Consider the following 24,113-nt stretch of genomic DNA (forward strand, 5'->3'; position numbering starts at 1 on the left):
AATTGTAAACGAAAACGAAGCAGAAAAAAGTTCCCCCACAGTCCCATATGGGATCAACAGTGCCCCGGACTCCCTGCGACAAGTTTCTCAGCACGAAAACAATGCCGAAACCGAATAATCAACCGAACTCGTCTGACAGCTGACACACACACACACACACACGCACATACACACTCTGAATTCGCTATTGTTGTGTACGTGTTGGCGAGAGTGAAACGGCGTGAAAAGCCCCACAAGAGCCAGGTAAAGCAGGAGGGAGGGAGAAGGTGGGAACTAATGCTTGGGAGTTCGAGTTCGAGTTCAGTTTCGCCAAGCAGCCGAACGTCAACACAATAACGGGAAAGTTTTTTTCCACTCCGCTGGCGAAAGTGACGTGCGTGTGTGTGTGTGTGTGTTTGGTTGTTGTTTGCCCCCGTGCCCCCGATTTGCCCATTGCCTCTCGCTGGGCGGGTGTAGCAGGTTCGGCCCTTCGCCTCTTCGCGGGTAACAATCAGGTGAGTTTGCTTTTCATGCCGTCCCGGGGACGTGCAGTAGGCAGGGTGTTTGGTGAGCTACATCAGGATGACAGCCTTCCCAGCCTAAAAAAAAAAAACAACAAAGAAAACATCTCTCACCCATCTATTTCACCACCGACACACTCCCTGTCTCGCTCGCGCTCGCCTCACAAACACACACCGATTGCTCTTCTTTCTATTGGTCTATTTTTGTAGGTGTTGGTGGACTAGAGAATCGCGCGCCGCGTGCTTGTGTGTGTGTGTGTGTGCGTGTGTGGGGGTGTCTGTGTGTGGACAACATCCCATCGGTTGCGGGGCACAGGTAATCAGCGGGCGCCTGCTAGACAGAGCAGGGCTGGACTTGGTTACGGACCGTTCGCGACCCATTCGCAGCTCGTCATCCTCCCTGTCGCCTTCGTCGTCGTCGTAACGCGGGGCCTCCTTCTCTCTGACAGCTGGGTGTGACACACGATAAGGGGTCACGATACTGTCTGCGCAACTGTGTCTGTGTCTGTGTGTGTGTGTGTGTGTGTGCGTCAATTGGTCCACCGTGGGAGTGAAGCCACCGATCAACCTGCCCTGGTCCCGGTCCGCTGACAGCGACCGGAAATCGCTTCTTCCCACCCCGGGGGCACTCCACACCACGATCAACTGTGTGACGGGCGTGCAGCGTTGTAGTAAGCGGGAAGCACCATGGCACCGAACCTGAGCAAGCTGCTCGGCAACCAGAATGCCGTGGTCGGTGTGGCCGGATGTACGGCGGCCGCCTGCATCATACTGTACGGCAAGCAGATCCACAAGAATCGGTAAGCACGGGACCGGTTTCCCCTCCCCCCTCGCTCTCCATTCCCCGGACAAGTTCAAGGTATCCGGTTCGACGCGGTCGCCCTTGCCCTTTAGTGTGGGTAGGCCGGGGTGTGACCACTCTCGCTGATGCGTGTTTTCTCCCTCTCTCTCTCTCTTTCTCTTTTTCACTGCAGCAAACAGCGACCGGAGGACGAGATACAATATTTAATCAGCGACAAGAAGGAAAAGCGCAGCCCGAAGGCCCACGTCAATGCCGTTTTCTTCAACCAGCTGCGCACGCTGTTAGGTAAGGGCCCCAACGACTCCCCCCAACCGGCCGTCCGGTTTTGGGCAATTGCAGCACTGGGCACGCCGCAGCCGCTGTTAAGGGCTTAAACAGGCGGGGAAAGGCACACACACACACACGCACACCTGCCCGGTGATGATGATGATTTTGTTGTTGTTGTTGTTGCCAATTTCGCCCCAAGCTTGATAAGGCACGGTTGAGTAACGGCGGTTAGATTAAACCGGTGGGTGGGGGGGGGGGGGGGGTTGGCAAAGTCCACGCGATGGCAGAGTGCGTGCGGTCAGCGACTGTGTGCGGTGGGGACACGAAACTTTGAACCCTTCGGTGGAGCAGCAGCACCCAAGCGCCGCCGTATCCGTATCGATTTGATACGGAGCGCGGCCGGGTGGGTGCGATAGTGCGAGCACTCCGAACCGCAAATGAATAATGCACAGCCAATCCACGCTGGTGTGCGTGTGTGTGTGTGTGTGTGTGTGTGTGTGTGTGTGTTTGAAAAAGGGATTAATTAATGATTCCGGAATGGAACGGTTGCGAGTCGTCCAGGTCAACCTTCTCACCATCAGCCACCACCACCACCACCGCCCACCGCTGCATGCAACCATTTGCATTTGAAAGCAGCATGGCCAGGTGTGTGTGTGTGCAAACCAGTGGGAAGGGGTTGGAATGTAAAGTTGTGTCTTGAAGATACTGGAAGAATCAGTGCTGCCAAATGTCACTGTCAATGACAACATCTGACTGAAACAAAATCCATACCAGCGTCACGTATTCAATGGTGATAATCAGAGGTGATACTCAAAACGATTGGTGTGACTAATGCATGCTTCGTGACATTTTTGCGACCATCGCTAGGTCAGTCACTATGTCATGACTTTTTTTTTTACTGTGATCAGTTCTGCAAAATGTCACTGACATAGTCATGACCAATTCCGGCTGAAACAAAATCATTGTCAGCGTCACGAGCTGTACTATGACGATCAGAGGTGAGACTCAAACAGTTGGTGCGACCATCACATGCTTGGTAACATTTTGTGCAACCAGCTCTTGGTTAGTCACTTTGTTTTCGTGTCATGATGATCACCTAAAAAAAAAAAAATGTCATGACCAAGTGAGTGACCAAGAGTTGGGTGCTAAACAAAATGTCATCAAGCAAGTGATTGGTCCACCAAATGTTGGAGCCTTACCTCTGATTATCTCACCAATGTTGGTGAGTGTAACAATGACATTTGGCAGAACTATTCACTGCCAGAAAAAAAAATATGCATGATTATGCTTGCGACGACCTTGAGCTCAACTTGCATGTCGTGTTCGGTTTGTCATGACGCACGTTCATTGAGTATCAGCAATGAGCCTCAAGCTACCATGGATTTGTTCATTGTTTTCTTTGGTGAATATCTAGTGATGCTCATGACATTTTGCAGCACTGGGAAGAATGTTTGGCATGTACCTTATGCCTCCCCCCTCTTTTGGACAAGGGTACAGACACTCTTCCGTTTCGTATATGATCTTGAAAAATCATTATTTATCTAAGCGAGCGCTTTAGCGCGGAATGCCTCTCCAACTCTACAACCCCAAAGAAGGGTGGGGAAGGGCGCGATTGACGCAAATGCTTCGGCAAAGCATAGAATGATTGTCATTTTTGTTTGTGTGGTTAGATTTTGTTTTTGTTTCACGCGCTCGAGACGATGAGATGTGCTTTTTTCTGACCACCGGCCACCGTTTGTGAGGATGTGAAATTAACATTCAAAATTCAAAAAATGGCCGTTGAAAATCAATTAAGGAGTGTATATACAAAAAAAGAAGATCCAGTAAAGCTGAACAAATATAAATTGGATATATAATGCACGATCGCGATGCAATCGGCGGGCTTCAATACGCATCGATGGCTTGCTAACCTTGGGCCGGTACCGCACAAGGTCATACGGTCGGTCCAGCGCACCGAACACGTATCGCCTTAGCGAGGGCCAGCCAGCTAGGAACCGGGGCCACTATACAACAAATTGCACAAATTAAGCGGTGTCGTGCGTACGTGCATTGCTCTAATTTTTCGCTTCCATTCCCTTCCATCCCTTCCTTTCGCAGGCATCATTATACCGAAGAAATGGAGCGTCGAGAACGGTTTGCTGGTCGTGATTGCACTGTCGCTGATTGCCCGCTCGGTCAGCGACATCTGGATGATACAGAATGCGACCGCGATCGAGAGCACAATCATCACGATGAACAAGAAGCAGTTCCGGACCGCGCTGGTCAAGTACCTGTCCGCGCTGCCCGCGGTAAGTGTCGTCGTCGTCGTCTAGCAGCAGGGAGAAGTGCTTCATAAACAGAGCGAAAGAGAGAGCGAGCGAGATAGATACAGCTGAAGGGTTTAGCAGCGATTGAGCGGAGTGGTGGGAGGTGTTGGTATCGCGTCATGTCTAACGAGTTTGTATGTGTAGAGAGCGCTATGCTATTTTGCTTTTTTTTTCATTCGTGTCTTACGAATCTAATCGCTAAATTCGCATTGGTCCCGGTATGGTATGCTGCTGTGTCATAGTTGGTTATCGCTCGCAAACGGGTTAACTCGAGTCAATTGATTTTTTTGGCTGTGGAATAAATGTTCGGTAGTTTTTCAATGCAACGCAACTGATACAACTGATAGTTTAGATAAGAGCGATCGATAGGTGCGACAGATTAAAGGTATACAATTAGATTCGTTTTCTATCGGTGTATTTTATATAGTCTACTACTGTAGACAGAGAGTATATTGATACTTCGAGAGCATTTCGGGCGCCCTTAGAATAGTACATTATCTAAAATTTTCGTCATTTTTACTTACTAAGTAGTTAAAGCTCGGTAGACAGTCAGGAAACAGTTTATGCAACACCTGTGATGACTTCAACGAAATGATTAATTTCCCCCACTTGTCCCAGAGATTACAGACTTTCTCAGGCACTTCGTTACAGATACTGATAAGCATATTTTGAACGTGCAGGATAAGATACGAGCATGAGTTGAACGGAAATCAAGCAAAGCCAATCCAAATTGCAAACTTCGGTATCTTGTGAACACTTTCATTGAACAAACGAAGCAGTCACATTGTCAGAAGAATGGAAAAAATCTCATTATTATCCATTACACTGATCATTGGTTTATCTCTTTCAAATAGGTATAATCATGGCGTAAAAGTTCTTTTTTTGGAATGCATTAATCTTGAAATCTATGCACACAAGCAAAGTGCATAAGTTTGGCTGCATCACAAACTATCATTAGGAGCTATTCAGTTCAAACAAGCTCAATACATCGTATTATCAATACGATCGTCAGCCATCACCTATTGACAAGTCAGTCTACAATAATTTCATGATATTTGTTATTTGTTTGGGGATATGTTATCTGATGAATGGATGATCATATTGACTGCTTTAACGCTAACTTAAGCTTTATACATATACTATTCATCGAATACTACTTCTTTTAGTTTGGTTTTGAAGTTTAATGTCGAAAAATTGGAATCAAACAGGATAAGGCTTCATTGAAAAAGGATTTTTGAAACTGTAGATATACCTACTGTGCGTCCCTTAGAGCTCCAGTTGTCCAGATCCAGATATTCCAGATAGATAGGAAATTAGGAGCATCAAATTCTCCGACTAATAGCTGGTGAACCAAACACACAATGAGCAACTTTACACTTCTTTTGACTAAGTGATTTTAGTCCTAACAGTAAACAGCAAGTTTTATAGTCTAGGTAGCATAAAACATTCCATAACACATAGTTTGAGTCAAATATTGAATGAAACCTGAACATACCCACACAGAGTCTTCAGGCAAGTTGGATCATTAAAATCTTCGGCGAGCCTACAGATGCATCCTAGCAGCTTTAAACCTTTGCTAATAGTGTTTTTGTAATGGAGATTGACACTTAATTTGCTGCCCAAGATAATCCCCAAGTCCCGTAATCCTCATTGCAACACGTTGAAATATTTGCACCTGACAACTTGTAAGAAAGGTCAATTATCACAGATGGCTTGCAAAGTCAAGTAGTCAGAGTGCGGAGATACAATTTTAAACAAACAAACATTATCCAGCCTACATCAGGAAAGCCTCCCAAAAAGCCTGTAATTCTCAACTCTGGACAAATCTGACTCCGATCGGTTCCGGAAGACTACGCCTCCGGGCAACTCCGGACGCTCTTCGGATGACTCTGGATGACTCCAGACGACTCCGACTTTAAACGATTCCGGACGACTGCAACTCCGACCGACTCTGGACAACTCCGGACGACTCCGATCCAGACGACTACGGCTTCAGACGACTCCGACTCCGGGCGGAACTAGTGGTTCTCAATTTGACGGAGTCGGAATCGGACTAACAACAGTCGGAGTAAGATCGGAGTCTTGGGTGCGCTCCAGAGAGCAAATAACTGATGCATATGCGCTAATCCGCTTAAGCCTAGCCTTTAATGTTGACACTAGCAAAGAAGCAGCTTTTGCGGTCGGTATAGATGGCTCCAGAATTAGTAATCCAGTTGCAAAGTCGGGCATGACATGTCCGATTTTGGTCAGACCTTTTATAGGAAATAATACATTGTTGTTTAGCACCAATAGCACGTAGTCAGCAGTTCTTAAGCGATTTTGTGCATCACTCGTTTCGAATACTTTGGAACAAGCGCAGGTTGAAGTTATGGTACGATAGTTTTCTATCCGAGTTTTATCCTTCTGTTTATGATTGGAATCATCCATGATAATCTCCAAGCCGTAGGACAGGTGTGTTGTGCAAGGGACAACTCAAGCAAAGGCACATTTATATTCCATACGATTGCCTTAATACTACAATATTCAGTGTTGTATGTGTAGAGATACATTATCAGTGGCAATTAAACTATTTCTGTTAGGTTACGAAAACCCTACGTACTGCGAAAAAAGTCTTAAAAAAGAATGTAGAAGCGAAGTTGAATTGTACCAAATAGATTTAATGATCTAGTTACGCACAGACTTTGACAGATTTTACTCTTTCTTCCTCCACAGATTGCCGTGGTTAACAACGTGCTGAAATGGAGCATAGGCGAGCTGAAGCTACGCTTCCGCACCAACCTGTCGCAATACCTATACAACGAGTACCTGAAGTGCGTACGCAACCGGGAGGAAGGGAGTGTGCAGTGCCGTTAATAAACAATTGACCTTTCGTTCTTTTCTGTGTCCACCTTTTCCAGAGGCTTCACCTACTACAAAATGTCCAACCTGGACAACCGGATAGCGAACGCGGACCAGCTGCTGACGACCGACATTGACAAGTTCTGCGAGAGCGTTACCGACCTGTACTCGAACATCTGCAAGCCGCTGCTCGACATCGTCATCTACGTGTACCGGCTGACGACCAACCTGGGCGGCACGACGCCCGGCATCCTGCTGCTGTATCTGTTCTTCTCCGGCGTGTTTCTCACCAACCTGCGCAAGCCGACCGGCCGGCTGACCGTGCTGGAGCAGAAGCTGGAGGGCGAGTTCCGGTACGTGAACAGCCGGCTGATCACCAACTCGGAGGAGATCGCGTTCTACAAGGGCAACAATCGGGAGAAGCTGACGATACTGGCCAGCTTCAACAAGCTCGTCGGCCACCTGCGCAAGTTCCTCGAGTTCCGCGTCGGCATGGGCATCGTGGACAACATGGTGGCGAAGTGTAAGAGGACCCCGTTTCGGTCTGTTTTGTGCTGAAGTTTTGCATTAATTGTGCTTTTTTTTTACTTTTACTTTTTTAAAAGACATTGCAACGGTCGTTGGATTCTACGCCGTGTCGCTGCCGTTCTTCGAGAAGAACCATCCGCTGCTGACCGGCAGCCAGCAGAGCGAACGGTTGAGCGTAAGTCACACCCCGGCACCTATTTCTTTCTTTAGTTTGACAATTTCTCTTTCTCTCTCTCTCCAGCGCTACTACACGTTCGGCCGCATGCTGGTGAAGCTGGCGGAGGCGATCGGGCGGCTGGTGCTGGCCGGCCGGGAGATGTCCCGGCTGGCCGGGTTCACCGCCCGCATGACCGAGCTGACGGTCGTGCTGAAGGACCTCAACTCGGGCCGGTACGAGCGCACGATGGTGAACAACTCGGCGATCGCGGACGCGGGCGACATCGGCCCGGGCCGGGGCCTGCTCAAGTTCCAGGACAATCTGATCAAGTTCGAGCACGTGCCGCTGGTGACGCCGAACGGCGACGTGCTGGTGAAGGACCTCACGTTCGAGGTAAAGTCCGGCATGAACGTGCTCGTGTGCGGCCCGAACGGGTGCGGCAAGAGCAGCCTGTTCCGCATCCTCGGCGAGCTGTGGCCGACGTGGGGCGGCAAGGTGACGAAACCGCCCGCCGGCAAGCTGTTCTACATCCCCCAGCGCCCGTACATGACGCTCGGCTCGCTGCGCGATCAGGTGAGGTGTTGGTGTGCCCGCTCCCGTACGTTTTGAGCTTAATCTATCCTCCCCCTCTTGTTCGACAGATTATCTATCCGCACACGCACCAGGAGATGAAGCGGCGCGGCAAAACCGACGCGGACCTGCTCAAGTACCTCGACCTGGTGCAGCTCACCTACCTGCAGGTGCGGGAGAAGGGCCTGGACGCGATCGAGGACTGGATCGACGTGCTGTCCGGCGGCGAGAAGCAGCGGATCGCGATGGCCCGCCTGTTCTACCACAACCCGCAGTTCGCGATCCTGGACGAGTGCACGTCGGCGGTGTCGGTGGACGTCGAGGGCAGCATGTACCAGTACTGCCGGGCGGTCGGCATCACGCTCTTCACCGTGTCGCACCGGAAGTCGCTCTGGACGCACCACGACTACTACCTCAAGTTCGACGGCCACGGGGCGTACGAGTTCGGGCCGATCGAGGGCACGCAGGACCAGTTCGGCTCGTAAGCGCCGATTTGTTGTGTGTGCGTGTTTTGTTTTTTACTTCGCTTTCTTCCCTTCGGCAAGTGGAGCCGGACTGCTCTCGGCTCTATTTTTTCTTTAAACGCAACGTTTAGCGAGTAGCGTGCGCGATTTTTTCTTTTCTTTTTTTTTAACAAAGCAGAAGGGAGTTTTTATTTTCACTTCCCTCCCTCTGTGCCCCCTCTGTTTTCCATCGTACAGTGAACTCGTTACGCTATTTGATAGGTACATATATTTACTTTTGTTCTCTCGCGATAATAGGTGTTTGTAAAGCTAATCTAGTAAACACGGGTGCAGGAAACCAGTTCTTTCTTTTCGTTTTAGTGAACTTTCATCCTTCTCCCATTTTTATTTTAACTTCACAGAAGAACACATTTTAATGCAGTTTTTCGCGTGCACAAAAAGGCGTTCTGAAACCAGAACGCTGATGATGAGGTTGGTGGGTAGGAACTTAGCGGATGGCGGCGGGGTTGAGGTGTAGGTTTTTTTGTTTTAATTTGTTTTACATTCGGTTGCCCGTCTGTCTGTCTGTCGGTCTAATTATCATTCCACGTGTTTTTGTTGAAGGCGATGCAGATGCGTATGCAGACAAAGGCCCATGCTCTATCAGTTACCCATAATATAGTAGTTTGCGAACCATAACAGCATGCAAAAAACACACATAGATACATACACACAAACACACATTGTACCGTACTTTTCCTTCCGCTACCTTCGTCTCATTTCGGTGCTTAATTTAGTGGCGAAGAACGAAACGAAAATAAAGAAATACATATACATGGAGAAACAATAAACCAACATTGTTTCTGATGGTTATGACTGAACTCCGCTGGAGCGTTCAGCAAAGCATCTGTCCGAAAAGGGAAGACAGTTTCGAATTAGATTTGGATAGATATTTTTAAAAATTTGTGAGTAATGTTCAAATAATGGATTAATTGATTACCGCTCGGTCGGAATATTTGTAATCTTGAGTGGAAAATGGTAACCTGCTGTCGCAACTTGGATGGAGATTTGGTCAGTAACTAGCCAGAGGTCCTATTGCGGTGGGCTCAGTGCTTTGATGAATTACTCAACGGTTAACTCCAGGTTAACGAACAACTAGAGGCTCCTAGCATCTAGCATCGACAAAACCCAAAAAGTTATCCGTCGGCTGAAAACCCCCGGAACCGACGGAATTGCAGCCGAACTGGTCAAGAATGGAGGTGCACGACTAGAAAACGAGATTCATCAAATTGTTACTGAGGTGTGGGATAGCGAATCGATGCCTGTGATTGGAATCTCGGTATCATCTACCCCGTATAGTAGAAGGAAGATAGGTTGGAGTGCAAAAACTACAGGTGTATTACAGTGTTGAATACCGTCTATAAAATATTCTCCCTGATCCTTCAGGGTCGTCTTGTCCCGCACGAAACGGAGAATCAACCACAGGTGAGATCTTCACCATGCGGAAGGTCTCGGAAAAAATGGTTGAATACAGATACAACACATACCATCTCATGAACGACTTCAGCCAGGGTAAAACTATACGACGCTATAAGCTATTTTGGAATTCCAGCCATACTGATAAGGCTAGTTAGAATGACTATGACCAACGTCACTCGCCAGGTGAAGGCAGATGGATGGGACTCTCAGGGCCTTTTGCTACCACCAAAGGTCAGCGCCAGGGAGACGTACTTGCCTGTCTCCTATTCAACTTGGCACTAGAGAGGGCCATCCGGGACTTCGGGAACTATCCTCGACAAGTCAACCCAGATCCTGGCATACGCTGATGGTATAGACATCATTGGTCTGCGGCTCTCTTATATAGCAGAAGCGTATCAGGGGATTGAACAGGCGGCAGAGAGCCTCGGCTTGCAGATAAACGAAGCAAAGACCAAATTGATGGTGCCAACATCAGCGACTCTACCAACAACAATTCCAAACTTACGTAGGTGTTACGTACAGATAGGTGAGCGCACTGTTGAAATCGTCCCAGAATTCACCTATCGTGGGTCCAAGGTCAGCAACGACAATAGTAGCTGAGTTGCGCGCTAGGATTCTGGCTGCCAACAATGACCGGAGGACTACATCCTTAGAAATCAGTCCACCTCAGAATCAGAACCTGTTGCGACGGACGAAGCTGGGACTGTATAGCACCTATGTCGTACCGGTACTAACTCTGAGACATGGACTCGGTCCAAATCTGATGAAACCCTCCTGGCCACATTCAAGAGGAAGATGCTCAGAAGGATTCTTTTCCCTGTAGTTCCCTTTTCTGTTCCCTACGTCGTGTAGCAGATCAAGCTCGCCAGGCTCCCGCGAAGTCTTTTTAGGCCCTCCACGAGGACGCCTCCTCTCGTGGTAGTGCCACCAAATTGAGGTGGCAGGATGGCGTGGAGGCGTCCGCCATCAAGGCCGGGATAATAATAATTTGCTTCTTAAATACTTGTTCCTCATATTTCAACGTACACATTTAAACAGTATACAAGCCAGTCCGTTCTAGCTCGTAATCTATACTCCTCAGACCCTTCTTTAATTACTCTCGTTAAATTCTAACCACCAGAGTCTAGAGTCTCTAAAGGCAGTTAAACATCTCTTCATGCTTAAATACGTCAGAAAATGATAATAATGAGAAGAAACAGTAGAATTGCAGGTACAGAACGGATAGGAATAGGACACAGCGAATAGTTTGTCATAATGTAAGTTATTGCGTATTAATAACGATCTCCTACAAATAATTTGAACACACGTGGCTAATCACTCCACATTCATAACACATCGCGCAGTTCTCTTGAAAACGAAGATCCAACTGCTCCACAAAAACGACGCTTTCCCTTAAACTGCTGTGGCGGTTTATCAACATAATGTGATGAGACTGGTAAAACCATATTTGTTGTAGCGATTGATTTTTTTGTTGTTGTTTTAAATACACACTTTGCATAATTTCATCGCTCACATAGGGAATTTTATTCATCTTTCTTTTTTTAGTACGTGTAATATTCACATTAAAAGGAAATGTTTAGGGAAAATGCTAAAACTAAACTGTACTTTGTCGCAAAACGGACGCGAAACCGGGACACGCAACGAGGTAGCAGTACGAGGAAAAACAAACTTTTCACTCTGTTCATGTCTGTAGTTCATGTAGGCCAGTGTAGGCTGTAAGGTATGAACCATTTTGGGACACACACTTTTCATTTCTTTTCGTTTTTTTTTTTCAAACCTAATCAGCTCAACCTCAAACAAGCACCACCGGCTTAAAACTGCAACGGCTGCTATTTTGAATCGGTAACTCGACTGCTATGATAATCGAACACTTACACGCGGAGTAGTTTTATATGGCCGGGACGGGTCTTAACGGAACAGTAACGAGATGTTTGCATGGCATTCAAGTGATTTTTTGTGAATTAAAAATCTCTTCTCTGTGAGAGAAACAAAAAGTCCACTGCCTTGTTGCGTGTGCCTGTGCTCCGATTCGTTTCGTCCTTTTTGCGGCTCCTCCGCAACGCAACGGCCGCTCTCTGCTCTGCTCTGTACAGGTAGGTTGAGCTTGCATTATTATAATTTTTTTCTCTCTCTCTTGTATATATCTTCACCACGGCCATATTTACAGTTTCAGCAGCAGTAGTAGTATGTTGAATATTATAAAAAAAAGACTTAAAACTAACACTAAACGTCCCCATCCGTCACGCGCTCCGCTTCCGCTGGTAGCGGACCTTTTGCTATATAAATAATACAAACATACGCTTACACGACAAAAAAAAAAGCCCGCCAAACATGAACACGACGCTTGGGCGCAAAAGAGATCGCCACGGAAATTGGGGGTGGTTGCGGGAGGGATAGAGGCTGAAACCTGGTGTCTGGTGGCGGCCAACGTCTGGGGCTAAACTTCTATTTCAATGCATTCGTAATGGGTTTAAAAGTGCACAAAAAAAAGAATTAAATAAAAATGATAGAAAATAGAGTTCCAAAATTCTGAGACGCCTGGGACTCGTCTGGAGTGCATACCTAAATTCCTTACAGTGATTTTTTCTGTGTTTGTGTAACTGTTTTACTTTGTCCTAGCTTTGAGATAGAAAACAAAAAAAAACACACATACACACAGTCACAATACACTGTGTGTGTGGTTTACTAGTTGTGTTTTCCCTGTACCAAACAGATACCAATGCAATATCACGATTCTGCACGACCGGATTATACTGTGCTGTACACTATTTTCGTTTTTTTGTTTTTAGTTCAAAATTGTGTCTGTGTGTGTGTGTGTCTGAGACGACGGAATGACAGTATACTACTAGCTACTGGCCTGCACCAGGGCCACACACACACGCGGCCCTTCTAAGTGACGCAGTTTTTACGCACAAACTGTTCAATCAATCCGGCTTCCGCTCAAAGGGACACAATACTACCCCAGCGTACGGTGAACGGTCGTACGTAGGCAACAAATCCTTCCCTACTCCTGGGTTTGTGTGTGTGTGTGGGGAACAATTTCATGTCACAATCAAGTTAAAATCAGCTCAACTGAAACCAAAAAAGGGGATAATCTTTTCTACAAAACAACCCCTCAGCTGAGCCGTTTTATGCACAAATGTACTTCTGCTACTCTCTCTCTCTCTCCTTCTCTGTCGTCCTCTGTAAAAAGGGGATTCACAAACTTAAAGTACTACTAACGGTGTTCGGGACGCTTCAAAGTTAACTATTGATGTGCTCTTTGGAGCGCACCCACGACTCCGATCCGACTTCGACTCCGGCAAAATCCGAAAAACTACTTCCACTCAGAGTTGGAATCATCGGAGTCGTCCGGAGTCATTCGGAACCGTCCGGAGTCGGCTGTAGTCGCCTCCAGACGACTCCGGATAATGCTGGGCGGACTCGGGTCGGAGCCGACTGCGCATCTTTGCCAACTTTACCCATCACTACAGTTAACGCTTCCGGTTCGCGCTTTATCTACAATCTACAATCGCCGTGCGGCCAAAGCGTTTAGTCCCTTTGGTGTTGATGGTTGCTTTGCAGCTGCTGTTGGCACTGTTGCTGCTGTGGTTGATTGTGATTGTTTTGCTGTTGCTGCTGTTGCAGTTGCTGAAGCTGATTGGCGCTGAGAAAGACACTGGTCGGGCCGGTGTGTATGATCGTGGGCCCGCTCTGCATCGGTGCGGTCTGGATGAAGAACGGCTGGCCACTGTTCGGAGCCCCGCCGGGACCGGCCGTGCGCAGAAAGTTCAGCTGGTTCTGTGGTATCGAAATCTACAAATACAGAGAGAGAGAGAGAGAGAGTATGTGTGTGATTAGAATGGTTTTGTGAATAGGGGCTTGTGGCAGCTGGTGCCAGTGCTGCAAAATGTCACTGTGAGTGTCATCACAAAATCTGACTGAAACAAAATCCGTGTCAGCGTCACGTACTCAATGGTGATAATCAGAGGTGATACTCAAAACGATTAGTGTGAACAATGCATGTTTTGTGACATTTTTGCGACCAACGCTTGGTCAGTCACTGTGTCATGACTTTTTTTTTTACTGTGATCAGTTCTGCAAAATGTCACTGACATAGTCATGACAAATTCTGGCTGAAACAAAATCATTGTCAGCGTCACGAGCTGTACTATGATGATCAGAGGTGAGACTCAAACAGTTGGTGCGACCATTACATGCTTGGTGACATTTTGTGCAACCAGCTCTTGGTTAGTCACTTTGTTTTCGTGTCGTGATGATCACCGAAAGAAAATGTCATGACCAAGTGAGTGATCAAGAGTTGGGTGCTAAACAAAATGTCATCAAGCAAGTGATTGGTCCACCAACCGTTTGAGTCTTACCGCTGATCATCTCAGTTGTGTACGTGATCTGATTTGAGCTTCGTTGCTGTCATGAGTGTTGGTGAGAGTGCCAATGACACAGCCAGAAAAAAAAGTCATGAGTATGCTTGTGCCGGCATTAAGCTCAGCTTGTCAGTCCGAATATCGCGGTCGACTCAAACACTCCCATGTCGTGTTAGGCTTGTCATGACGCACTCTTATTGAGTATCACCAATGAGCTTCAAGCTGGATTTGTGCATTGTTTTCGTTGGTTGGCGAACTTCTCGTGATGCTCATGACATTTTGCAGCGCTGGCTGGTGCTGCCGGTGTGCGATCAAACGCCGCGCTACCGGTATCTGCGTGATTTCGCCCGTCGGCGTCATGACGTGCTGCAGCAGCTGGACCGATTGGCTGGCGGGCACGAGCTGGCCGCCACCGTTCGCAATGCCACCCGGCGCCCCAGTGCCCCCGTTCGCCAGGATGAGGCTCTGTCCGGTCGCGGTCTGTATCGTGGGCTGGAAGAGAGACAGAGAGAGAGAGAGAGAGAGAGAGATAAAAGGGAAGCTTGTAAATGCGGGACACCTCCACCACGGTCCAGCAGGAGAGCACCTACCTGGGCTGGTGAGGGCAGTAGGGTGGCGCCCGCCGTCTCCTGCTCCGTCCCCGCAGCGACCCCTTTCGCCGGCTTGGTTGCCACCGCCGCCGTCGATAGCTGATGCAGCTGCTGCGTGCCGGCCATTACCGTCGCGAGGTCCAGCACGGTCGTCGCCCCGTTCGTCAGGGAGGTGGTGGTGCTGGTGGTGCTGGTGGTGTTGGTGGTGGCGGTGCTGGAGCCCTTGTCCGTGCCGGGCAGTACCAGCCGGTGCTGCTGGGCCAGCTGCATGATGTACTGCATGTCGTCCGCCGTCCCGTTCGTACCGCCCGCCGCCCCCTCGCTCGCGGTGGCGGTGGACGCGGATGCCACCGCTTCACCGCCCCCGGTGCTAGCCGAGCCGCCACCACCGGCTGCACACTCATCCTGCGCCGGACCGTCAAACACCTTCCAGCTGCCCTTGATCTCGTCCCGCGGCACGATGTCGATCAGAAAGTCGAACTGATCGTACTTGGTGATCGCCATCGCGATGTCGCTCCGCTGCAGCGTCCGCCGCTTGTTGTGCTCGGTGTGCAGCCAGGCCCGGAGCGTCAGCTCCTGGATGAAGATTTCGGTCGCTTTCGCGAACAGCATCGGCGCGTCGGACGAGATCATCTTCACCTCCTCGTCCAGCTTCATGATCTTCTTGATGCGGGCGAGCGGCAGCAGCTGGTTGCCCGGCTCGACGTACTCGATCTGCTGCACCTCGCGCATCACGCCCGGCCAGAACCGCTGGATGTTGCGCTGGGCCTCGGTCGGGGCCTCCTTGCCGCACGGTGCCGCCGTCGCTGCGGCCGCCAGCGCGCTGTTGATGGTCGTTGTCGTGGTGGTGGTGGTGGTGGTGGTGGTGGTGGCGATTGCAGTGTTGCTATTGCTGCTGCTCGACGACGTGCCCGATTTGCTGCCCCGTGGCGCTACACTGGAGGCAACGGACGACGACGAGGCCGCAGCGGCCACCGATTTTTTTGGCGTCTCCATGGCCACCGGTTGATGCGGTGGGTGTGTGGTGGCAAGGACGATCGTCCTCCTCTTCCTCCCCTTCTTCTTCTTCTTCCTCTTCTTCGTGTTGTTGTGGTTGGGTGGTAATGCTGCTATCGTGCGCCGAGCATGGTGCAGCACATCTCATCACCCTGCTACCACCCCACCCGCACAACCGTTTCCTTACCCGCTAGGAGGGGTGGAGGGGGAAGGGGAAGGGGATCACCCGTGCACGCTGGACGCCCGAACTCGCTGGCTATTATTGTCGGTGGGCGCGAATTACGCGAACAAGAAACAATGAATATATCACTGTCTGCCTGTGTGTGTGTGTGTGTGTGTGTTTTTGTTTGTTTTTGTTTGTTTGTGTTTGTTTGTATGTTTGTACAGGCAGAAACGGAGCTACCTTTTAGCCACTGGTTTGATTGAGGCTCGGAAAAAACCACCCCGGAAGTAAGTGTCCTGGCTCACAAGTTGATTGCGTCTCCGTACAATCTCACCACCCGCTCCCCGCACTGGCCTGGCCCCTGGCAGAAGGGCGGATGGGAGCAGGGAACCTCGCGACGAGTCGGGCCCGTGCCACTCTCACCCTGCTGCCCGAGCACTCCCGGCTGGGCGCTGCTTGTTTACATTTGCCATTTGTTGTTCACTGTTGTCGGTCGGGCACAACTGCGGGCGCACCGCCGCCCCGTCCCCCCGCTCGCCCGGGAAACAACCAGTGGACGCGCACACAATCACTCGCGAAGAAAAGCAGCACGCACCAAAGCAAAAAAAAAAACACACACAAACCACAACACAGCTCTTCGCACCGCTTGCACACACCGCTCGCCGTGCCCTTTGGCCGCAAAACCCCGTTGGATTTTTCTTTCCCCCCCTCCCCACCCCGCCAGCCCCTGCTGAAGGTGTTCGTTCGTGTCGGACGGTGGGCAGGCAGTACCAATAGAAACCGATGCGCGCAATGATTCGCTCTCCTATTGGCCACCAATCGGGCACGATGTCGACCAACCAGGCTGCTGCTGTTCGGCTGTCGCCACTGGCTGGCGCTTCGCTGCTGCTATACACAGCGTCGTCACATGCGGCGGTGCGGCGTTTGTTGTGCCGCGTCCGAGTGCTGACCTGGCGGCACGGTAGCGCGGAATGGTGTGCGTGCGGGGTGGCCCCGTCCTGCGGGATCGTTCGTCAATCGTTGCCGCACACTCGCTCGCCCCGAAACGGGTCGCAACAGTGGCCGGTGGAGGGTTTTTAGTGCTGCTCGCGCCACGGTAAACAACGGTGCAAGCGTTCGATCGGCGGGTGTAAACGCGCGGCACCGCACGACGCATGCCTGCAGCGTTTCGATGACAGCTCGGCGCTCGCACACACACACACGCACGCACGCGCCGTTTGTTTGTGGAGGGAGCGGGCCGGGCGCACTGTTCGTGTCTCCTTCTCTTTCCAGCGCCAATCGAGCGCGCTTGTTTCGTCCGGCTTCTTCAGCTTGTGGTGAGCTTTTCTTTCCGCTTTTTCCGCTCCTGCACTGCTTGCCTGTGCAGAAGGATCACTGTCATCATCGAGGGTCACTGTGGGAACAGAAGGAAAAAAGAAAAACAACAACAAGCAAACTCCAACACAAACATCAACCAATAGGGTAGCTGTACCAGTTTTCGGCAGCGTACCTATTTTCGGCAGGGTAGCTAAAAACGTGAAATTCTGCACAAATGCGGTACAAAATTTCACAAAACACAATTTGTAGCGAGAGTGTACTTATTTGTTATTCACATACGAAGTTTCACACCATTTCATTACGTATTTTTCAAAATATTAAATAAATTGTGCTTTTTTCGGCAGATTTACTGTCAGCCAATAGTTGGGCAAGTTTGGTGATTAAGAGAATCAGAATAGTAAAACAATGAAAAAGTGGTGTATATTAAAGATTTTATGCTTATTTAATTTATTCTAACTTGTTCGGAATTTTAAAATCACGAGAAACAAGTTATTTTTTATTTTAAATGCTGCCGAAAGTAGGTACACAGTAAATGTTCATTTTTGACAGCTCAATGTTGTGGGCTCCTGCCGAAACTCGGAACAATAACACACCTTGGATTTGGCTGAATATTCCTTTTAAACTTGATCAGAACACTACAATGCGTACGTCGACACATAATACGACCTTTATTGTACCAAATATCACCAATTTCACGACAAACAATGCGCTAACTTAAGAGAAAAATAAATATTTGTAAGCCAGTTCGCGCCGTACGATATAACCATCAAACTGTCAATTTTCTTCAATGGCTGTTTTGTTTAAATGTCATGACATTTAATGGCTGTCAAAACGGGCCAAAATAAGCAACATAAAATTGCCTAATTAAAGTGCTTTTTAACGCCAATCTTAGGAAAGTAAAAGTGTAAGGCTGCGCTCTGGCACCAATCCAACACGACATCCGACTCGAACAAACCCATATAATCATATGGAGGTGCACGGTCAGACACAAACAAACAGACAAGACAAACATGGCAAATCCCATACAATTTTCATGTTCGATGTCGTGTTCGATTGGTGCTAGAGCGCCGGGTAAAATTGCTTTAAACATTTGTTTGTACTTACAGTGAACCCTCTCTTATTTGAGAGGCGATGGGACTGTCGAATAAGAGGGGTTTTCAAATTACAGAGGTTGAAAGTGAATGAAAGGTCCATACAAACAAGAAAGAGACCGAACATTTAGTATGCAGCCTTAACTGTTGCTATAGGAAACTGCGAACAGAATCGCTAATTTGAGCATACATCTTTCAATAACCATGGCAACACCATAGTCAAATAAGAGGGACACAGATTTCAGAGGTTTTCCAAATTAGAGAAACAAAAATGTACTGGAAATCAAGGGACTGTGCAAAATGTTCAAATAAGAGAGGTTTTTCAAATTGGAGAGGTGTCAAATAAGAGAGGGTTCACTGTATTTACATTGATAAAAACATTTTCTGACCCGTATTCACGCTGCCGAAAATAGGAACACAGCCTGCCGAAAATAGGAACAAACTGCCGAAAATAGGAGCAAAATCAATGTTTGCATTTTCACGAATATTTGTGAAAAAGGGCTTTGAAACGGCAAATAAAAAATAGCGTAACATACAATGATAGTTTATCAATCAGAATAATATCACTTTCATGAAAAATAATGAAAAATGTTTATGTGTGAGCAGTTTTTATGAAACTGCTGCACTAGCCTGCCGAAAACTGGTACAGTTACCCTAGTTGCCGTTTTTGCGGTGGAGATTGTTTGGGATGTTTTGGGTTTTTTTGGTAGGGTTTTAGTTTTTATTATCGATAGATGTCTAAGAACATATACATGGTCAGTAATTAACAGCTTTAGGTTGTTTTTTTTTTTGGTTTTGCTCTGCCAGCCCATGGGTCGTTGAGATTCGCTTCGTTTCTTTTTTCTTCATTTAGAGTGTTGTTGCTCTTCTCTCTTTCTCTCTCTTTCTCTCGCGTTGCCCACAAACTTACTTAGAAAAGTGCACATATTGGTAATCTTTAAATAGTAAACAATTAGCCTTAAAAGTAATAAGTTTTGCGGTGGAATTGTAATTAGTTTTTTTTTCTTCTCCTCGTTCTATAACAATTTATGTATCTCTCTCTATCTTCTCCTCTTCTTTCCTTTTCTGCCTGTTGCGCTGCTGCTTCCTTTTGCTGCTGTTAGTGAGTGTTTTTTTTTCATGTTCTTTCTTCACTTTACTTTTTCTCTCTATTGTTCCGTTTTTGTTTTTGTTTTTGCTTTTTCTTCTCTTTCCTTTTATCGCTTTGTTGCTCTTTTTATCCTTTTTGCCTTTTCATGCTTTACCCTTCCATTATTCTTTGTAGTTGCATCGCTTAACCTAGAGTGATTTTTTTTGCAATTAACCGTTAAAACACCGAATACCAGCTTTATGAAATACATTGCTTGTAAAGTAATTTGTAAGTATCGTAGGAGTTTGTTTCGATACTGTTTCGCTCTCTCTCTCTCTCTCTCTCTCTCTCTCCCCTCTCTCTATTTCTCTTTTCTCTCTCTCCTTCTCTCCCTCCTCTCTCTCTCTCTTTCTCTCTCACCCATCGACCTGTTTCTTCACTAGTTGGTAATGTTGCTTTTGTATTATTGCTATTAGTTTTGGAAAAAAATGAACAGTTAGAGACGTTTTCATTATTACTTGTGTTTTCTTCTTCTTCTTCTTCTTATGCTTCTGCTTCTTTCTTTGCATTGTTTTGTTTGTATGTTCACGTGCAAAAAAAAAATGGTGCTATCTACCTGTCCGGCCGGCCCTTCGCCGCCCGGGGTTGGGCGGGGGTGTGCGGCGTCGGGCCGCCCACGACACACAACACATACATACATCTTCCATTCAAATCGTGCCACGTGCCACAACCGGAAATGTTGCATTATACTCGAATATTTGCCCGAAGAGGAGCAAAAAACCACAGGACAGGGGGGAATGGGGCCAGCCAGCAGGCGAGGGCGAGGGCGGCTTGGCGACTCCTGGCTGTCCGGTGCTGTGAGGGCTGCCGCCAGCTAGGGTGCCCCAGATGAGCTTTGTGGGTGTGTGTCTGTGTGTGTGTGTGTGCATGTGTGAGTGCATGTGATGTGTTGGTGCGCTTTTACGAAATTTTCGCCCGAGCCACGCGGATGCGAAAACCGTAACGAAAATTCGAAAAAAAACGGAAAAAAACGGATTTTGGGTTTTGTTTATGTTGCATTGTGTTTTTGTTTTGTTTTTTTTTTCCTTATTTTTACTCTTTGTTGTTGTTTTCAACACCTCTACCACCCCCCTTGCCCTTTTCATCATACCCCAGCCCCCCTTTACCCCCCACGGGTTTTAAATCTTATCACAGAAGGCATCTTTTTTTTTTGTTTTTTTTTTCTTCTCTCTTTTGTTTTATGTTTCGTTCGTACGTTTGGGCTTTTTTTTTGTTTGTTCTTTTGTTTCGGTTTGTTTAAGTAAGGGTATGATTATACATCATGTGTTTCGTTTTTTGGTCCTAGTTTTAAATCTCTGTAAGACGTGTAGAGCGCACGGTAGTAGTGATGTTTGTTTCCATTTGCCACTTCCGTTGCCGGTTGCTTCCTGCACGCTTCCGCAATAGTTTTCGTAAATTTGTAGTAGGCGTTACGCATCAAAATCGCATCAAAACAATCAACAGTTAACGGAACAATAGAGTTTTGTTTTGTTTTTGTTTTTGTTTCGTTTAAATGCTACTTATAAGTACTCGAAAGCTTAGGACGTAGTCGTCAGTTTTGGTTTTTTTCCTTGTTTTTGTTTTGGTTTTTGTTTTTGCTTTCAACGCAAACCTTACACACAAATACTAGCGTAAGTGTAAGTAGTATGTACGCGCGGTGCGTTTGTGTGAGTGTTTGGTGTAAGTGACTTAGTTGTTGAGTAGTGTGGTTGTTGTTTGTGGAAGGCAAATCTTGAATTGGGATTTGTAGTTCGCTTGCAACCCGTATGCTGAGTTCTTTCTCGCTTTCCTTCCCCTCCCCCTCCGGATCCAATGTAGACTTAAAGCTAACATTATTTGTATTGATTTTGTTGCATATTTGCTTCGTCTTTTTTGTAGTTTTTTGTTTGTTCTTTCGAACAAACAAACAAAAACTATGCACACCAGCGGGCTAATGTTTGTGGGGATGTTTTGTGTGAGTGAGAGTGTGTTTAGTCAGTTTAGTCCTACACGACATGTACGACCTGCTGCGGTACGAAAATGGAACAAAATATACACATTTAAAGAAGGGTTTCGCCTTGCCACCAACGCCAACTGCTGGACACACTGGGCGCTGGTGGCGCCCTCTATTTGAACTAGTAGTATTTGGTAAAACACGTTGAAACAGAGTATCCTTCCCAGCCCCGTGGCATTACGACTAATGAGGGTTGAATGAGTGTGTGTGTGTGTGTGTGTATGCGCGTGGCAATGTTACACGGTACGGTGTACGAAAGCAAACGACATTGATCCGTAAGATGAGCATATGTGCGTGAGTGACTACACCTATTTTATGGCTTAGTGTGGGACTGAACAATCATCCCTATTCTTTCTGTTACCTGTGCCTGAACCACGACTGTGACGCAACAAACGACATAAAAACACGATGTGTATGTGTGTGTGGGTTGTGAGTGTGACGATGTAATAATGTTACAATTTGATCGTACTACAAACATCTATTAACATTAGCTCACCATTTAAATCGAGAATCCAAGTAGCGATGGAGAATAAATACAACACCTAATGGTCGACACACACATACACACTCACACCCACTGTGACCGAACCTAAGTGCACCGAACAAGGGGGGGGGGGCAATAGTAGCAAACACACACACACGCACACACAACGAGCTCGAGTGACTTTCTATCGATATTGTACAATCACGCACACACCCACCTAAGATGGGCGATAATGGAGCGCAAGCTAAATGAAACAGTGTGCGCGTGTGTGTATGTGCGTGTGTGTTTGAGTGTTTAAGTGTGTTTGTGAGTACCCTTTTTTAGATGCACTCGTTTGCCCGTTTTTGTTTTGTTTTTGGTTGCTGCTTGTTTTCACTTACGTTAGAAAATCAGTCTCTGTTCCGGTGATGTATTCGTAGTTATGATTACTATTTTTATATTTGCTTCTTTTCCTTGCTGGTTTGACTAATTTTCAACACTACTCTATCCAGTGCGTGCGTGTGCTGGTGCTTATGACGGTGCTATCTACTGCCAGTTGCTGCTAAGTGTGACGATGTGTGCAATTATGTTTGTGTGAGGGGTGTGTTGGTATGTGTGTGCGTGCGCTCAGAGTGCCTATGTGGTGGTGCAGACTGTCTTGCTGTCGGGCACAATTACTAAGCCAGTGGGGTAAGTGTTATCAGTAGCAAAAAAATATTCGTTTTGTTTTACTTCTAAAAGTAGCTACTTCTCTCTCGCTCGCTGCTCCTTCTGAATATTAATTCACATTTCTATCTGTTCTACACGTTATATAATACATATTCACAACATATGCGTTACATGCAACATGCGTTTAAAAATGTTTTAGATCGGAAACTGAACACATATAAACATTTGCAAAATCGTTTATCGTAGCAGCGTTTTAGTAGTGAGTGACTATCAGGTTGTTTTTCTTCATTTTTGCTCTCCATTGCGCATTGCAAGGGCTTAGTAACACTCTGCTCTGCCTTATCACGCATAGTGGCGTCGTATTCCTATGCTGCTTTGTGGGTTTTCTATTGTTTTGTTTTGCTCTTGCTATATGTATACGTAAGAGAACTTGTGTGAGTGAGTGTGTAGTTTCCGTGCGCTATATTGCTATTAGTAATTTAAATTCAACTGTCTTTGTCTCTGACACGCCCGCTCTGTTACGCTACGTTACGGTACGCTACGTTACGAAACGTTACATTGCGTTACGGTACGTTACGGTACGTTACAAATACTTAGTAGCGGGGCTGGGTTTAGTTTGTGTACGTTTTCGATGCGGCCTAGCTAATTCTACCCCATTTCCGCCTGCCCCTTCATCCCTCAGTCACTGGTGACGTCTCCGCCGAGCAGCTTACACTCTGCCTCGGACCATGGCTTGGCTGCGTAACAGTCGTGGCTTGGGACGCGCCGCTGCCGCGAAATCTTGCCGTGCTGGCGGGCGTTCGAGTTGACGGCGTTCGGCTCTGCCGGGAGCAGCAGCTGCTGCTGCTGCTGCTGAAGCTGCTGCTGCTGCTGGAACGAACCGGGAAGCAAAAAGAAAAAGAAAAAGAAGGGAAGGAGTGTGGGGGGGGGAGAAAGAGGTACAGTGTTTTGTGCTCCACGTGATGCCACGCTCTTGATGCCCTTGGGTCGCCGATTGGTTCCACCGTTCCGTGTGCGTGTGTGTAGGCGCAGATAGCTCTCAATCCTGTCAATGCTGCGTTTGGGGAGGGCGCGCGATTTGGTTAGTGAAGAATAGAAAGTGTTCCGTTCAAAAACCGTTCAAAGAAAAATCGTAATCGATGCTAGTAGCAATCTACCGAGTGACACACTATCCTTTGTACACACATATACACAGCCACAGGTATACGGCAACGGTTGACATTAAAATCCCTGGACAGGAATTCTGGTTCTTCTCGTACTGTACAATCTCACTAAAACTGCATCTACGAATGAGTTCCGATATGATTCCTGGAACCGAATCTTAAATCTTGAGATTATTGAAGTTTTGTGGAAGTGCCACTCATTACCGCGCATGAAGATGGGGCTCTCGTGATTTAAGAATCGGATCCACTAATTCAACTCCCCAGCAAGTGCACCACCGTCCCATCTGGCGAGCTAACATTGAGATA

At 47.4% G+C, this 24,113-nt stretch overlaps 3 protein-coding genes across 11 annotated transcripts in view; 1 reads left to right on the forward strand and 2 right to left on the reverse strand.

The window, feature by feature from the left end:
- The first annotated feature begins 159 nt into the window (after positions 1-159).
- On the forward strand, positions 160-9,262 carry LOC121592441 (ATP-binding cassette sub-family D member 3). The gene is made up of 9 exons (XM_041913872.1): positions 160-494; positions 711-1,300; positions 1,475-1,587; positions 3,667-3,857; positions 6,588-6,685; positions 6,773-7,236; positions 7,319-7,416; positions 7,483-7,971; positions 8,040-9,262. Exons 2-9 carry the CDS (start codon positions 1,188-1,190, stop codon positions 8,451-8,453), a joined length of 1,980 nt encoding a protein of 659 aa, XP_041769806.1. The 5' UTR covers positions 160-494; positions 711-1,187; the 3' UTR covers positions 8,454-9,262.
- Positions 9,263-11,387: 2,125 nt separating this feature from the next.
- Positions 11,388-17,530, reverse strand: LOC121593031 (nuclear transcription factor Y subunit gamma-like). The gene is made up of 3 exons (XM_041915064.1): positions 14,845-17,530; positions 14,582-14,746; positions 11,388-13,685 (listed from the first exon to the last, which is right to left on the reverse strand). Exons 1-3 carry the CDS (start codon positions 15,838-15,840, stop codon positions 13,422-13,424), a joined length of 1,425 nt encoding a protein of 474 aa, XP_041770998.1. The 5' UTR covers positions 15,841-17,530; the 3' UTR covers positions 11,388-13,421.
- Positions 17,531-20,068: 2,538 nt separating this feature from the next.
- The window catches only part of LOC121587889, a 30,034-nt gene continuing 25,989 nt past the window's right edge, over positions 20,069-24,113 (reverse strand). For 4 of the 9 annotated variants that reach the window (XM_041905215.1, XM_041905222.1, XM_041905206.1 and 1 more), the window contains one exon: positions 20,069-23,514. In XM_041905215.1, coding sequence (XP_041761149.1) covers positions 23,323-23,514 — 192 coding nt within the window. In that variant the 3' untranslated portion in view covers positions 20,069-23,322. The other 5 variants (XM_041905247.1, XM_041905229.1, XM_041905196.1 and 2 more) reach the window with 4 other exon arrangements.

The sequence above is a fragment of the Anopheles merus genome, chromosome X (assembly GCF_017562075.2).
Source record: "Anopheles merus strain MAF chromosome X, AmerM5.1, whole genome shotgun sequence".
Lineage (NCBI taxonomy): Eukaryota > Metazoa > Arthropoda > Insecta > Diptera > Culicidae > Anopheles > Anopheles merus.